This window comes from Syngnathus scovelli, chromosome 17, assembly GCF_024217435.2.
Source record: "Syngnathus scovelli strain Florida chromosome 17, RoL_Ssco_1.2, whole genome shotgun sequence".
NCBI lineage: Eukaryota > Metazoa > Chordata > Actinopteri > Syngnathiformes > Syngnathidae > Syngnathus > Syngnathus scovelli.
In genome coordinates, this window is record NC_090863.1 from 7,025,867 (window position 1) to 7,043,117 (window position 17,251).

General features: G+C 52.9%; 1 protein-coding gene across 3 annotated transcripts; it reads right to left on the bottom strand.

The window, feature by feature from the left end:
- Positions 1-1,619: 1,619 nt before the first annotated feature.
- adcy8 (adenylate cyclase 8 (brain)) lies at positions 1,620-17,234 on the bottom strand. Of its 3 annotated transcripts, none has more exons than XM_049748230.2 (18): positions 15,903-17,234; positions 10,438-10,587; positions 9,711-9,841; positions 8,871-8,982; positions 8,666-8,793; positions 8,348-8,506; positions 7,989-8,274; positions 6,617-6,814; positions 5,809-5,909; positions 5,175-5,376; positions 5,016-5,102; positions 4,762-4,934; positions 4,383-4,461; positions 3,878-4,036; positions 3,584-3,730; positions 3,391-3,483; positions 3,202-3,313; positions 1,620-3,101 (listed from the first exon to the last, which is right to left on the bottom strand). In XM_049748230.2, exons 1-18 carry the CDS (start codon positions 16,791-16,793, stop codon positions 2,605-2,607), a joined length of 3,705 nt encoding a protein of 1,234 aa, XP_049604187.1. In that variant the 5' UTR covers positions 16,794-17,234; the 3' UTR covers positions 1,620-2,604. The 3 variants fall into 3 exon arrangements, with proteins under 3 accessions (XP_049604187.1, XP_049604186.1, XP_049604188.1); XM_049748229.2 differs by having other exon boundaries at positions 3,202-3,316; positions 15,903-17,232; XM_049748231.2 differs by lacking the exon at positions 6,617-6,814 and having other exon boundaries at positions 3,202-3,316; positions 15,903-17,229.
- Positions 17,235-17,251: the final 17 nt, after the last annotated feature.

The following is a 17,251-nucleotide window of genomic DNA, read 5'->3' on the forward strand; positions in this document are numbered from 1 at the left end:
TGTTTGTATCGGTAAAATTGTAGGTTAGATTTTTTTTTTTGGTACAATTGTCGGTACTCATTAGCACTGATACAATTGTTAGTGTCGCGAGCACTGTTAGCATTGCTAGTACTACTGTGGCAGAAGAAGCACATCTTTCTTCTATGACTGCCAAGAAGCGAATTCAAACTGCATGATTGGCCAGCCAGCACCCTGCATCGTGACCATTTGTTGCTAAGGCGACGTCTATGCCCACTTTCGCCTAGCAACAGGCGCAGATGCGAAGGAAGGAAGGATGAATGAATGGAAAGAAGATGAGGAACGTGTTGGACATTATGTAGCGTCTTCCCGAACCAGCATGCAGTCTGTTCTTTTGTCTTTTACGTTCTTCTTTTCTCGTGATTTTTTTCATCTTTTCACTTTGGCCTCCATCCTTCCTGTACTTCATCCCTTTTCTTCTGTCACCTTCCTTCCTTCCTTCCTTCCTTCCTTCCTTCCTTCCTTCCTTCCTTCCTTCCTTCCTTCCTTCCTTCCTTCCTTCCTTCCTTCCTTCCTGTTTGAAGACACGCGTTAGCGTCAGGATTCTTCTTTGACGACTAGTCGCGATTGTCTCCATCAGCCATTTTGCAAGCGATCCGCTGTGGCCGGTCGGGCTGCTGGGCCTGTTGCCTAGCAACAGGCTGGCGCGGCCACGGCAGCTTGGCGTAAGAGATGACGCTTGATGGCGGAAATGGAAATGTAGGACGCTGGTCTCCAAGGGGAAGTCAACGCGTTAACAGTATTTTCTTGCGTGTATGCTAATACAACGTGTCTCCACGTAACGTCTGTCCAAGCAGCAAATGTGCGAATAACATTAAGTGGAGTTACCTGGGGAAGGGCTTTCAATGGGGTTGGCGTCTTCCTCCGTCTAATTGGCTAACCAGTATGAAATTTCACCGACGCATTTTATAGCAAAGGGCAGCGGGATTGTACCATGTTTGGCCAAGGCAGAGGGGGGTTTGGTTTAGCTTGACATTTCAACAGTATTTATCTCGGGTTATTGTTATATCATTTTTTAAAAAATATACATTACACACGTATTGTGATGACGTTTTTTTTAAGTGACAGCGCATAGCAGGAGACGGTCGTCATGGCAACTGCCCTCCCTTTAATTTCAAATGGGCATTTCGCTACCTTGGCGCATGTCGGTTTTTTCCATCCGTGACTTTGATGCCCTCTGACCAGACCAGGGTGCAAATTCTGCGACATTCCTGAGTGGCACGTGACATCGGTAAGTGTCTCTGTTGCTATGTTTGAATTCTTCTAACTAGTGATCTGCAGTAGCGGCAAGAAGTGAGTAATGGTCGTCTACTGACATCTAGTGGAAACTCAGGCGCACTGCACAAGACTGCGACGTCACCATGGAAACGTCAAGATCCTGAAACAATTAAGTGACAGACTCCTTTTCTTTCTTAATTTCTTCCTTGTCTGGTTTTCCTCTCCTTTCTTTCCTTTCTTCCAACAAGTTACCCTTTATCCTTCCTTCCTTCCTTCCTTCCTTCCTTCCTTCCTTCCTTCCTTCCTTCCTTCCTTCCTTCCTTCCTTCCTTCCTTCCTTCCTTCCTTCCTTCCTGCCATAAAGGACAGAACACAGCAGAAGGGTCTGTTGTAAAAAATTAAACATTTTAATTGAGCGGTCGCATATAAAAGAAATAGAAAAAAGAAAGATGGACAGCATCAAGAAAAGGAGGGAGTGTCAAAGTCTGGAGGGGTTCAAGGTCACATAAAAAGAGGAAGTGACAGATGACAGGAACGCCGTCTGGATGCTCCGGAGAAAAAAAACGACGCACGCCAAGCGGGTCCCATCCCGACAACATTCGTGAGGTCTGGCGGATCCAATGGCCTCGGCGCCCCCCCCCGCGGTTGCATAATTACAGGAATTTTCAAACTGGAAAACTTTCCATGGGAATTGATGGCAAACAAGCAGAATTGTACTCAACAGTCCGGCTCACGTTTGCTCTTTGAGGAAGCTAACATGCTAATGTAGCTTTGGAATGTGTGAGGACGCCCGCTACTTGCGCAAAAACAATGACTACACCTCCAGCAGGAGGTCTCACAACCTTTGCCTTTCTTGTTGTAGCCAAAACAACGTGAAAAGGATTCCACTTCTTGTGTCTCTCGGTGCCAAACATGCTAACTCCAAGAAGGGAAGGAGGAGCCTGCATTTGAACCTTTCTTGTCATCTCCAAAAGAGGCGAGAGCCCGCATTTCAACCTGTCCCAAGCAAAACAATGTCAACACGATTAGCGACAACCGTGCTAACTACACACGGGAAGGCCGCGATAGGTGCTCAAACCTCCACCGTTGCGGTTATATGCAAAAACAAAAACAAATGTGGGTGCCTTGATTTGAGCCTCCAACTTTGTGGTTGTTTGACAAGGATGCCGCTCTTGACGTCTTTTTTTTTTTTTTTTTTTGAAAGGGCAAAGACGCTAACCAAAGGCCCAACCTGAAAAGTGTGAGGCCACACTAGCCACGCTAGCCACTCGTCTGACCGACTGGCCCGAGCGGGCAACCTGTCGTCCAAATTCCCAGGGAAAGTTTCCGATTTGGAATCGAGGATTTGGTTTTGCACCAGGCCCCTGTCTCAGGATGCGTCTGTCTTGTCGGGGACGTCGGCGTGGTGGGTGGCACCCCCGTCGTTGGCCAGCAGCGTCCTGCGGTTGTAGTGGTGATGATGGTGCGCCTTCATGATGGCCGAGTTGTTGTTGTCGTTGAGGATCTGCTTCTGCTTTTGCCGGTTGAGCGACTGGACCAGGCCCAGCACCACGGCGGCCAGTGAGTACTGGCCCGTCATCTTACGCGGCTGCAGGATAAGCGGATTGGGCAGTACTCGGCCCGACAGGAAGTGCGTGCGGATTTTGCCCTCCTGCTCGCTGATGCCTTTGACGTAGATCTCACCGCGGTACTCCAAGGCGAAGCCGCGCTCCCTGAGGACGGCCGAGGTCTCCTCGGGAACTTGGATCTTGCCGCTCACGCCCGTGCTGTCCATGCGGCTGGCCAGGTTCACCGTCTTGCCCCAGATGTCGTACTGCGGCTTCTTGGCGCCGATCACGCCCGCCACCACCGAGCCCTGCGCCATGCCTGCCCGAGGAAGACGGAGGAAGGAATCAAACATGGTCAAGCACACACACAGGTCAGCGAGACGGATGGCATCCGGCGGGAATGACGTGGCCAGCGGTACCTATTCGGAGTTCAAAGTTGTTGAAGGAGTGCTTGTTGATTTCTCGGATGCTTTCGTTGAGAGCGATGGCAAAGTCGGCCAGCGCGCACAGGTGACCCCATTTGTCTTCACACTGCTGTCGACACAACGGCGGGACACGCGTCAGCCGATCGCATTCGACACCAGCCGCTACAACATCACCGCGCTCACCTGCTTCTCGGGAGACAAGCCTGACACCGCCATGTATGTGCTACCGATGGTTTTGATCTTCTCGATGTCCTGGAAACGTTCCTCGCCCAGTAACTACACACGTCAACACATTGCACGCATCAACACGCGCACATGCACAACATTCCTCAACAACCAGCATCGACATATGTGCACACACAAAAAGACCAAGTACCTCATCGAAGTCTGCGATGATCTCGTTGAGCAGTCGCAGACACTCAACTCCCTGGTTGTTCATCTCCGTCTGCGAGTAGAAGTCGGCGAATCCCGGAATTGACGCGAACATCACGCCCACCGAGTCGTACGACTGGGAGTACAACTCCTGCGTGCACGCCACAACACGGCCAGAAAGAAATGCGGCGGGCCGTTAGGGTCCAGTCAAGGCGCAGTTGCGCACTTCTGCCAGCGGAGGGCAGTGTTGCCATGCAGAACACTTGTCTGCAAGCTTGCGAGCGGCCAGTCTCCCCACCTCGTTGTCGCGCTCCTTCTCCAGGAAGTGTCGGGCCACGTGGCTGGGCAGGATGTTCCTCAGCATGTTCTCGTTGTGCTCTCGCAGCTCCTTCATCTCGTTGATTTCTTCTTTGGCCTGGACGCGCCACAAGAAGTCCAGTCGCGCCGTGTACTCCAGCTGCTCCGCAAACACACGCAAGTGGGTGAAGGTCAAACACGGGCCCAAAAAAAAAAAAAAAAAAATTGAAGGAAAAAATGCATGCAACCAAAGTAACATTTTCAAATGAAAAGAAACAAAACATAAGGAAAAAAAAAAAGAAAGCCGAGCCAAAGCCGTTTCCATGACAACAAAATGCGCCAAGTCCTCTGACTGGTCTCTTGCGTGGACCAAATGATTGACCGGCGGTGACCATTCCAAAACAGACTGTCCAATAGTCCGCAGCAAAACAGATTTCTTTCCAGTTTTTGGCAACGCAAAATAAAGTTCCAGGGTCACTGGTTCTGCATGTGTGCATGTTTCTAACCTGCTGTCCGTGGTAGAAGACTGCTAGGAGGAACATGGCCATGAGAAGCAGCGACGTCTCCTTGGTGCCCAGGAAGTTCCTAAAACCATCATCACTGTCATTAGCATCATTATTTTGCAGCAAGATCTTTTCTTTTGTGCCTTCCCGGGAGCGGGTCAAGCAGAGTGTTTCCACGGAAACCGCAGCCGCACTGAGCAGTTGCCAAGGTGAAGGTCAGCTCAGGCACGAGCTGCGGCCTGCGACATCTAACTAGCGATCGCGACAAAGGGGAACGCTTGGCGCTGTTCGCGTATAAATCACTCGCTCATTTTCATCATGGCCCCTTTTGGCCATTGCCAATGTTGCCATGTCATTTACGGCGGTTGGTGTGTGCGCTCACGCCGCGTTTCGGTGGGTGGCATCGTAGCGCACAAAGAGCGATGCGTAGAAGGCTTCGGTGAGCAGCGAGTAGACGGCCACCATCAGCAGCAGCACGGCCAGCTTGAGAAGCGAGTTGAGGCGCAGGAACACGGCGCACGTCACCATGGCCAGCACGCCAGTGAACACAAAGTACTGCACACGCAAAGAGCACAAAAACAACTTGTGGCAGGATGGAGGCGGGGCATCATGGCGCGGGTGCGAGGGCACGCGTACCTCCGGGTAGAAGCAGATATCAGCCACGGCGTCGGAGCGGCCCAAGGTGTCGTTCCTCGAGGCCGACTCGTGCAAGTCGCACCACAGCTGCCGTGCGGACAAATGTCAGCCTGCGAGCGGGTCTGCGAGCGTGCGGCGCCCTTTGGAACGGCAACTCACCATGTTGATCATGGCCGCCAGGAAGTTGATGAGGATGGAGAGAAAGATGACCACGTTGCGTGCTGCGTACGTCTCGTTAATCCAACAGCAGGCCCGGCGCAGGACCAGCGGCAAACACTTGTAGTCCTCGGCCGTGGTGGCCAGGACCAGACACGAGTGCAGCAGGATCAGGACCGACAGCTGCACCGCCATCGGCACCATCCTGCGGCGGGCAGCCACGTCACATATGGAGGCGCTGGCGAGATTGCCGCCGTTACGCAACTAAGTTGGCGACGAGCTCGGGGTTGCCGTGACTAAAGTAGTCACTGCGGCGCCCGACGACGTCTGCTCTTTGCTGATATGGCGGCTAAAAATCATAGCTCACTTTGATGTGAGCGGTGTGATCAACGATCCGTCGGTTGGCAAGACTCTGCAAGTCGGGAACTCGCTTTGACAGAATTTGGCTGGGTTTCACAATATAGTGACAAAGTGTCATTGAGTAGCATTTTCATTTTCACATAGTGCGTGACTATCTGACTCAGTTTGAGCACGTAAGCTAGCTTAGCTAGCAGTCGGCTTTCACATCGTGAGCAGAGCAACATTCCAGCTTGTGTTTCTTTTTTTGGGGGGGGTCAATGTGGATGAGGTCTTTCACCTGGCAGAGGGCAGCAGACTTTGTATGGTGGTGATGAAGAGGAGCACGATGAAGGCGCAAACCAGGTTGGACTTGAAAACTTCATCCCTCATCTGCGAGTACTTGAGCGGCAAGGAAGAAAAAAGGGAGTGATACAAGATGGTGAGTGCGAGACGGGAAACGCACTGGGGCACGCTGGAACAACAACGTAACACGTCAAACATGCTAGCATGCCACACTTCAAACGGCACAAACCTTGACAGAGAGACAGAGAAAGATGGGAGAGAGAGAAACAGGAGAGAGAGACAGGAGCGACAGGTGGGGTTGTCAGGCTCGCTGCTAGCTGCTAACGGTAGGCCGCTAGCTGTCGGCCGCTAGTTGTTAGCCAATCCCGCCGGGTGCTAATGATCACAACTTGGCTGCTAAGTTAAACCTGATAAGAGAATGAGTTCTCACCGTTAAACCAGGATATCGGAAATAGATTTGATTTAGTCAGTAAATTCATAGCTATGTTTGATATGTTGAGTCAATTAGCAGCTTCGTTCCATATGGCGCGTAAATTAGCAGGCTAGCTATGCCATAGTCGATACACGAGCAGATAGTTTGGATATACAGGGGGTCCTCGGTTTATGATGTCGACCTGTTTTTATGTATGCAAAATTAGAAGGGAAAAGGAAATTTTGTGTAATTTGGCATTGTCGTGCATGTTTTTGCAAGGAGGGAGGGAAACGCCCAAAAGGAAGAAAAAGACTGAAAGAAGAGGAAAAATACAAAGCAAAGCAAAGACGGCGAAGACGCGGGCGGCGTCTCCGAGGCCCGGTCTGGCTACCTTGCGTTCCAGGCCGGAGTCTTTAAACATCAGCGAGAACGCTTTGATATGCTCTCTCCTCAACTTATCGCCACTCCGCAAGTCGATGGCGCTCTCTATTCGCTCGTTAATTTCCTCAGGACCGGAGTGGACATGCAAAGCTTGTGCGAGATGGTTTGGAAGCAGATTTATCGAATTTCTCGTTAGGGCGGCCAGAGTCTAGGGGGGAAAGCACATGCACATACAATGAACGGGATGTGGTTGCCGTTGCCACTGCGGCTGCGGCCCCTCCTTCTCACCTCCCCACTCATATCGGCATAAACACAAAAAATACACAAAAAAAGAAAGAGACAAACAAGAGAAGAAGGAAGAGCAAAATGCAACGTGTTGTTCGGATTCTCATTCCAGACGTGCACAAAAGAAAATGAAACAAAGGTCTTTCCGCCACAGAATAGCAAACGAAACCACAGCGGTGGCTTGAGATACAAGGTTGGGTGAGAACGCTTGTATCTCAGATCATTTCTTCCAATGGAAATGAATGGAAATGGCTTTAATCCGTTCCAGCCCAACCGTGACAATAAACAAGAAACATTTACATACGTATGGCACAAAATGCGTGAATGAAAATGTGCGAGCGGCCACGCCGGGCCCGGCGCGGCGTACGCAAATGGCACGCGGCTCTCCAAGCAGAGTGGCCCTTCAAGCGCAGACGTGCACTCCAAACGGAGAAGTGCTCTTCACGCCTAGTTGACATGGAAGAACGAGCCTCTCGTGCTATTTTTAAGCGTGCCTCAAGAAAGTGCATTTTAACAATACGCGTAGAAACACACAGGCGGCCCGTCACGTACGAGGCGCCGCCACAATAGCCAACCCAAAGTGATGAATCGAGCATCCGACGCTTTGGGTCGAGCTAAGGTAGAGGAAGTCGGTTGGCGAGAGTGTGGGTAGAGCAGGAAACGAGCTCGAGGTACAGTGGGGAGAGGTTGCGGAGCGAGTGGCGCCCAAGCGACAACATGAAAGACGCTTCAGAAGCCCCGCGAGGATCCTTTCATATGCACGCGCAGCCGTGCGGGGAAAGAAGGGGCGCTTTTTCAAGAAATCACCACATCAAACGGTTGTGAAGGAGCCGCAACGGCTCACCGCAGGTCACCAGGCTCAAGGAAATACCATTCTGCTCTCGGCGCCATCGAAGCTCGTCAGCATCGCACCCTGCATGCGAAGGATGTTTTGGAGAATATACGAGCTGTTTTCCAAAACAACGTTTACACGCACAGCACAGCACAGGCGTTGCCGCGGCGAGAAAAAGCTTCCCACATTCATGACCATGGCAACAGTGTCCTTGCAGCACAGGTAAAGAAAGCATGCCGACGGGAGGCCAGGAGGGCGCACTCACATTCTGCTTGCCCACGATGTTGTCGAAGGGCAGCTCGGGGCTCCAGGACGCCTCGTTGAAGGTGGCGGAGCTGGCGCGACGGTCGGTGCCACTGCCGCCGCCGCCGCCTCCGGCTTCCTTCATAATGTCCTCGGGGAGGGCCAGCAGGCTGTCTTCGGGCTGCTTGATGAGGTACGTCTCGATGTTGTGCCGGCGCAGGAAGTCGTTGCGGTCCTTGCCGTGGCCTGCCTCCACCTCGTAGTCGCCGTTTAGGCAGTCCAGTGCCGCTTTGGAGATGTGGATGCGCCTGCGGGCGGGGGAAGACCGATGTGTGGCAAGGACGGATGTGCGGTGGACATGCGGTGGACGTGCGTCCTCACCCCGGGATGCCTCCGGACTCCAGCTTGTTGGCGATGTCAACGTCCCACGACCAGACGTCAAACTGCCACTTCCTGAGGCCCAGCACGCCGCACAGGACTGAGCCCGAGTGGATCCCGATGCGCATGTCGATGTCGTGTTTGGTGCGTGAGCGCACGTATCTGACAAGCAGCCGTCGACGCACAAAACAAAAACTCAGACAAACGTGTACACGCGTACGACGACCTCCCCCCATTTGGTTTTGGTTCTTCACAAAGTTTGCTGTTCACTGACTTATGTGGACAACAAGCGGGACAACAAGAACCCCCGGATGCGCTCACCTGATGGTTTTGATCATGCTGAGGCCCATCTCGACGCAGCAGTGGGCGTGGTCCTGCCGCGGCTCAGGAAGGCCCGACACGCAGTAGTAACAATCTCCCAGGATCTTGATGCGCAGGCAGTGATGTTCCTGCAAGCACATCCCGACCTCCTCTCAGCCTTCGCCGCAGGCAACGTGGCGGCCGCACGCGCAAGCGCTGTGCTCACATGCGCCAGGCGGTCAAAGCGTGCGAAAAGCTCATTCAACATCCGCACCAGCTCCTGAGCCGACAGCGTCGTGGAAAGGTTTGTGAATCCTTTGACGTCTGCGAAAAGAATGCTGGATAAAACACGGAAACGTCACTTTGCGGGTTGGCCTTGGACACAGCTTGGACTTTCCACATCAACGACAACACAAGCGGTGACCCACAATGCAGCGCAACGTTTGTTAAGGGCCCGTCTCACTGGCCCGTAGACCTGAAGGCGACCTGAGGCGACCTGAAGGTGACCTGAGGCAACCTGAAGGCGACCTGAAGGCGACCTGAAGGCGACCTGAAGGCAACCTGAAGGCGACCAGAAGGCGACCTGAGGCGACCTGAAGGTGACCTGAGGCGACCTGAAGGTGACCTGAGGCAACCTCCCCGGCAACCCAGGCAGCTTCCAGAGACCGGCATTTTCGCTTTCAGGTTGCCACGATGAATTTTGACGTTTTGAAGACTTTTTCCAAATTTCCAAAAGGTCTCAGATGTCAACGAGTCTCTGTAAATTCCGGGGGAGTCTCCACAAATTTCCAGGGACATCTCCGAGACGTGCCAAATGAGACAGAGGAGAAATTGCAAAGAAATCTCTGCCACAAGACTGCGTGACTTTTTCAAGTGTCTAGCAGGTCTCTAAGACAACATTGTCGCATTCACCTTGAGGTCGCCGCAACAGTTCTAGGACTTCTGTGCAATGACTCCACGCCGACTCGCGAGCCTATTGGTCTCGAGGAGTTTAATATTTTGGTCGCCTGATGTATTCGCCGGTGACACGGACCCTTTGTACCCTTGGGCGCCCACTGAGTCTGACCTGACGTTCTCGTAGCGGTGGATGTAGATCCGATGGAACTGATGTTGAAGGTGCTCGTCCTCCTCGTTGGTCATGTCGTTGATCATTTCCAGAACCACAAAGCGAGGTAGGACGGACAGAACCAGACGTTCCTGGGGAGACAAAGGCCACATTTGTCAGGGAACGTTGTTTTGAGATCTGAATTCACGGAACTGTTGGGTTCAGTTGATGAACACATTAGATTCTGAACCAGTTAATGACCAAGTTGGATGGACAAATCATCAACTTCATGACCACCCTGAACTTTTGAGACTGGTTTATCTGAAAGCAGATGTGAAGGACTGGATCTCGATCTAAGCTTTTGAATGTGCAGCATTGGATCTGGAGCTCATTGTGAGGACCAGGACAATAAAAGCGGAATGACTTTGATCTCCTCTGCACACAATGATAGAGCCACGCCCCCTCTTTCCATTTCAGCCGTGGCCTCGAGGCTTGCGGGAAACAAGATGCCAGAAACGCTTTCCACTCTTCACCCAGCCTGCACTCGATGGCGTAAACAAACACCACTTGCTCGGCCAACGCGCGACAGCAGATCGATGCGGCGGCCGCCTTTGTCTCCCTCCCGTCAGCGGGCTCATTCGTCGCAAACGTTGCGTGCCGTCAACACACATCCGTCAATCACGACAAAGTGTCGCATTACATCAGACAATGTGGAGGTCTCGCTGTATATCTGTAGATAAGCACTAACCTGTCTCTGATTCTCCGTCTCCAGACGCAGCCTGGCCTCGATGCAGCGTCGCGTTTCCAAGAAGGCCTGTCGCTGGGCGCGGTCCGACAGGTAGCTGATGAAGATCCCGGCCGTGTTCATACACATGAACAGAACCGTCTGGGCCGCCACCTGCCAACAACAAAATAGCTCAGTACGCTCGTCCTCATCCCGCTTTAGGCTTTGCTGACCAAGTGTTTACTTTGACCTTTCAGCACCATTTAGAGTCTTTACGTTGTTTGTTCAACACGCTGGCCAGCGGGTCACATGACACACGGCCTGCCCCCACTCCACTCTTTGAGGGCAGAGATGATGTAACGCAACGCAAACAGCCACTGTCACAAACACGTACACGCTCCCGAGGGTAATTAGCACGGTAGACAAGTGTGGGCAGGCCTTTTTCTCCTTTTGATGCCAAAGGTCGACCAGGACGCCTATGTTGGCCCACAAGAGACACACGGCAGGCACACACGCCACCTGCCCCCCCGACCGACTCATCTGGAAAGTCGTCTGATGCCAACGCCTCGAATTCTTATTCAAGCATCAAGTCGGAAAGGCGCGAGGCGGAAAAGTCCACCACAAAACAGATCACGCAACATTTTGGCTCTGATGACATGAAATTGTCGGAGGTATTTTCAAATGAGCTTTTTCGTCCTCTGAAATGCACCAGCACTCCGACACTCGCGTTCCAAATTGAGAATGGTGGAACTGCACGTCGGGTTCGCTTCAAATCTTCAAGCGTTTGTCTCACTTGTGCCTTTTAAGAGCTTTGACACTTGACCAACATTTGAACAAGCTGCGTGTCGCCAATTGGCTGAGTTGCAGTCTGGAAAGCGAGTCTTTCTTTCACGCTCGCACGCCGTGTGGGAGGATGAGAGGCGGCAGAACGGGCTCTGGGGCTGCAAGATGGCCGCACGCACGCTCACACACACACACGCGCACCCATTATGGCATGCCACTGTGTTATTGCCAATCTTTCCCAGGAGGCCATCAGCACTGATTCAATTTCTCGGCTGCGGCTCGAGAGGTCCAGATACCCGAGGCCAAGGCGCGCACGCATGCAAATTAAAAAGCTGCCACGTTTCGTTCTGGAAGATGCCAAAGCTTTGTAACGAGGAGAGAAGAAGTTCACAAGGACATGTCGCACAAGTCAGCACATGCCTACATTATATTGATATATTTTTTTTTTCCATGGCAATAATTTTGGACCGTTTTTACGGCCTGAGCAATTTGGATTTTTTTTAAACTTTATGCCAATTCGGATGTTTGGCAGAATAAAATGTTCATCAGTGATTGATTTAAAAAAAAAAATCACTAAATGCGAGCAGAAAATAAGCATTTGAATTTGCAGGGACAAGATGTTGGCACAACTTGACAATGGAGGGAGAGAGCGAGCGAAAATCAGCTCACTAAGCCCCTCGCTGTATTTTCTTTCTTACTGTGTGTTTTCATCAAACATCATCAGGATGATCCAGACTGACCCGGACCACATCACCATGGCAACAGCGCACACACGGGGGCTCCTCAGACATCGGAGCCGCAGACACGCAATTCTGCCGTCATCCACAACGGCCACTTTAAAGGCCGATGAGGTGCCGCAATCGCGAGGCACTCTTTGCGGATGATAAAGAATGCATGCCTTTTTGAGATTCTTAGAAAATGTGTCACGAGCTGACAGGTGCTACTTGTGAATGTGGAAAAACGGGGACATGCAGCACTTTGGTCGCCACGCGCAGTGGCGGCAGGCGACGCCCACGCAGACAAGCTGGCGGCAATGAGGAGGCAAATCAACCGGTTGCCCAATATGTTGCCCGACAGATGGATGCTTTGGGATTGGAACACGAGACGTTCCCATCGTCTTTGCTGGGCAATTTTGTCCCCATTTTTCCCTACTTCCAGTTCAAGTCCCAATAAAATTTTGGCCTGTTTTTAATGGTTGCGCGCCTGCCCTTCCCCCGCCTGACCTATTCCAGCAGGAGCGATGTAAACATGTTAGCTGGCGGCTCGCCGCGAGGATCCCCGAGGAGACGGCAGCCGGCGGGAGAAGAGCAATCGTGAAATGTAATCACTGACGGACTCGCGTCCCCGGAGACGACGCGGCGCACCGCTCCAAAGCAGGAATAGAAAAACGGCAGACACGACGAGCCGCTAATGGATTCGATTGGGTGCCTTTCAGCGGTTTTATGGGAGGGAAGGACAGCCCCCCCCCCCCCGCCCCAAAAGACAATTAACTCCTCGAGTGCCGACCATTTTCAGCATTTGGACGGATCTCAGCACATTGTGTATAGCGACAATATCAAACCTCTCGAGATTCTCGTTTTAGGCTTTCCTCATGACTCACAGAGTGCTTATTGCGCTTAAAATGCAGACTCGGAAAAGTTCTTAGGAAGAAGCTGTGGCTGATCCGGGATCAGATCAGAAAGGGTCGCAATTCAAACGGGAGAGAGGCACTGAGCCGTAATTCAGGATTATCTTTGGTGCACTCGTGAGGTGAACGACTTTGAAGAGGCGCCCGCCTGCCTTTTCATGCCGAAACCCACCATCGCCTCTTTGGACCCAAAAGCTCCTTAGCCTGCACAATTCGGGCCTGAATTGCTGTTGCACACAGTCCGGACCCAAATGCTTTGCTGCAAAGCGCTGCAATTTAGCATGCTAGCATGCGGTCCGGGTAGATGCGAGCCCTCCGAAGGCCTTCGGTGGGCCTTCAGTGGGCCTTCGGTGGGCGACGACCTGCTGTTTTGCCGCATTTCAAAGAGATAAGCGTAATCCCGTCCGTAATCTCATTAAATGCTGACCCGAACGGGCGCTATGAATAGATTACTTGAGGGAGATAATCCCAACTGAAATCACGCTCAAAGTGGAGGATGAACACAAATCAAGACGGAAGCGTCCTGTGCGCCGTCGCCAGCGGGGGGCGCCCATGCCACCCGCATTCGCATGCATCTTGTTCGCCGAGTCTCGTGGCTCCAAGGAAGCCATCGACGGTCACGCCGCGCCATGATGCAAGCCTCGTTACGGGATGCCAAAAGAGCGCTTTTCCAAACGCCTCGGAACTTTTGCGCCAAAATTATCCGGCGAGACGCAGGCGCTAGCAACCGCTCCCGCCGCAGTGCTGCCTAATTAAAAAGGCGGCAGGGAGTGCATTTTGGGAGTGACGGCTCGCCAAAATTAATCTCAAATCGGCACTATTTTCAGAATGTAACAAATTCATTTTTCGAAGGAAGGAGCCAAAGACAATTGGGGGCTTTTATGGCTTGTCCCCACGGCAGCTTTTGACACAAACGGGACGCAACTTGAATGAGAATTTGCAATCAATTCATGAGCATTAGCATGAATTAATCAACGTAATAATGGAAGATTGGGGGAGAGGCGGATTATTTCTCTGCCTCGTGTCCTGATTGTGGTGAATCGCTAACAGCTTTTTTTTTTTTTGCAGCCATTTTTAGAAGGGGCCGTGAGGTCACGGCGTGCGCTAAAAGCTTCATGAAACATTTAGCGCGGCGGAGTGCACGTCTGTTTACGGGAGACGGCGCCGGATTCCCAGCGACCGATCCTTCGTGCCAGGCGAGCGAGGTCAAATATCAGCACGGTGTCGCACTACATGACGGCAACATGAGCGCTTTTGTGTGCACGCAGTTAGAAACACAGCGGCGCCCTGGGGCACGCCCACACGAGCCTTTGCCCCCAAATTCAATTTCTTTCAATTTTCCTATTAGAGAAAAACACAAATGACAATAACAGTAAACCGTCCTCTAAGGTCATCTTTTGACTCATGAAAACAAAAAGGTTCTCTTTGGCGTTTCATTAAAGGCACCAATTAGCGCATCCGTGGAGGCAAATTTCGTCTGTGTTAACTGCAATGTGATTTTCTGTGTTCCAAGTAGAAGCATGACAGGATTTGCTAAATGGGAGCAAGTTGGGGTCGTGTCACTATGCTTTTTCTATGAGGCATCATTGCAAGTGTGAAAGGAAAAAAAGGGTCACCGGTCGTTCGCGGCTCATGATGCGCCTCACAAAGTCATTTTGCCACGTTGGCACCCCTATAAAAAAAAAATAAAAAGAGAACGCGTCTTTGCGACGCTCGCCTGATGTAACCCCCTCTTCCCTCGCCTCATCATTTTCCCCTTTTATCTCCACGCCACAGCCACCGCTTCAGGTAAGCTGAGTTTGACCTTGAAAAAAAAGACGCTGCGGCGGCTAATGGCGCGGCTTGCTCGGGGTTTGTGTGGGAATGCGCGTGGTTGCATGCGCGAGAGTGATATGCACCGCTATTGACTTTCTAATTGCTGCCACTTCACTCAGAAGCCCTCCAAGACCCCCCCGCATTGTGTATTTTGAAAGCTCTGCTCTCCACAACCGCTAATTGCAAGAATGAGTCGCACACCTTGCGCGCAATGCCACATCGGGCCACAACAAGGCAGGCGGCAGCGCTGAGCTCAATGGGAACACGTTTTGAATACGCTCAAAATGAGTTTGGCTAGCAGCCCTGAATAACCCAAACATCTACAATGATGTCACTTAGCCCGTCAAGGACTTTTGCCATTTTATGTTGGCGTCAAACACAGCCGTATCACAAGACAACAACGACTAAACAGCATGAAGCACGCACGCTTGGCCTCTCATTTGGGAATGGCGCCAATGACTCCTCTTTCAAAAGTGATGTTAGACAAGCCCAGAAACGCCGCAAAACACTACCTTGAAAAATAGGACCCCTTGAAATGTGGCAAAACTGTGCAAAAAAGCTCAGACTGAATTGAAACCATCTTGCAGCCCAGAATGTTTACGATCCCGAGCAGCTGTGGAAAGCTTCCCTCAGGACAAAAAGTGGCCGATGCAATTTTGCTACCTTGTGACGCAAATTGAATCTAATCTAAGAAAAAGAAAAGTGCCCATGAATAACGAGCGATTGTCAAAGCGTAATCTCAACAGCTTGAAGGTGGGGGCGCTTCCGGCTTCTTATTGCTGGCTGCTTTGAAGAAAAAAAGAACAGTCCGGGGACAGGCGCTCGGGACGATGTATGCCTAACGCTTGGGAAGCTTCAACTGCATGGAAATGGAACGTCCAGCCACCTAAAGGTGACGTGACATTTGGTATCAAATTTGTCTTTGAAGGAAACATGGAAATTGGCAGAAAGGGCTCCAAATGTCCAATTCCAAGCAAATGACTTGATGTATTGGTTTTTATTTTTCAAAACATTCAAAGGACCCAAATGAACCGGCTGCTTGGATTTCAAAACTGGCAAGTACATCTGTCTCCCGCCTTTCTGCCAACTTCTGAGCGACCTCGTCATGAGATGAACGGTGGCGACTGTGAAGATGCTCAGCTCATCTGACCCTTGACCTTTGATGCGGTCATCATGAACCCAACAAAAGCAAGTTGGCTTGGCACAAGGGAGGGAACAAGCCACCTCAAGCATACAAGCCACACGGTGCAGAGCGAGGACCCACTTGGTTGTCGGAGAGCGGCGCTTCTCGGGATAGCAGCAGCCTGACGAGGAGGTGCAGGGCGGACGCAGAGAGCCCGGCCAGGATGGCCCATGCCAGGGGCAGCGGCAGCATGCCATAGGTGGCGAAGAGCGCAAAGAGCACGTAGCCCACGCCGTCGCCCAGCAGGCCGTAGCCCAGGCCGGCGGCCAAGATCTGCGTGGCCATGGCCACCCAGGTGACGGCGCCGCTGTACTGCAGGTAGCCATGCGAGGTGGCGTCCTTGCGCACGGCCACCAGGGTGCAGACCACCACCTCCACGCCAGCAAAAAATCCCAGCAGCGCCCCCTTGACTGGGTCCACAGGCACCGAGGCCAGGCCCAGGTGCAGCGCCAGTAGCGTCAGCTTGGTTACCACGTCCAGGATGTTCATGACCACCAGCGACTTGCGCCGCTGGCCCAGAAAGTAGCGCTGGTACAGGCGCTCCAGGTCGCGCGACTTGAAGGCGTTGCGCAGCGTGGGGAAGATCACGCCGCGGTACGTGTAGCCCCAGTTGAGGAAGAAGTCCGAGTTGGTGGGCACGCAGTCCATCTGCAGGAAGCCCAGGTCGCTGCTGGCCCGCTCGGGGAACACCTTGGTGCCGCCGTTGTTGTGCTGGCGCTCGCCCACGGCTGAGCCCGCAGCCGAACCCGAGCCGCCCAGCGAGCCGCCCAGCGAGGTCCTGCCGGCCGACTGCCTGCGCGTCTCCGGCCGCTCAGGCTCGCCAGCGCCGCCCTGCTCGTGGATGAAGCGCTGCTCGGTGATGTGGCGGACTGCGTTCTGCCACAGCAACCGCTTGCCGCCGACGCTCAGCGTGCGGTTGGCGGTGTACGGCTCCTCGCTGGCGCTCGAACAGCGGACCTCGGACAGCTCCATGCCAGCGCGTGTGCCAGTTACCTGAGCGCCTCGGCGGGGAACACGTCCTGGGATGCGCAAGGAACCGGGGATGCGGGGCTGTGAGGAGGAGGAGGAGGAGGAGGCTGCTGCTGCTGCTGCTGCTGCTGCTGCTGGTGGTGGCAGTGCGAGGCGGCTGCAGCGTCGCGGGGGGAGCTCGTCATCATCCTCATCCTCGGCTCAGAAAGCCGCGCAAGGGCGACAAACGTGGATTAGGCACGCGGATTAGCTCCGCGCGCGGACGCATCCGTGCGGCGCAATGGAAAACGCACAGCTGGAGCCTCGCTCAAAACATCCACACTCGTTTGCCTTCTCTTCTCCCGGATTTGTTGGCGTCTTGATGGCTGCACGCACGCACGCACGCCACTGACTGACGCTGGAGGGCGAGTGAGCGGAGAACCTTCCTCCTCCTCGTCTTCGGTCCACGCAGCGGACACGAC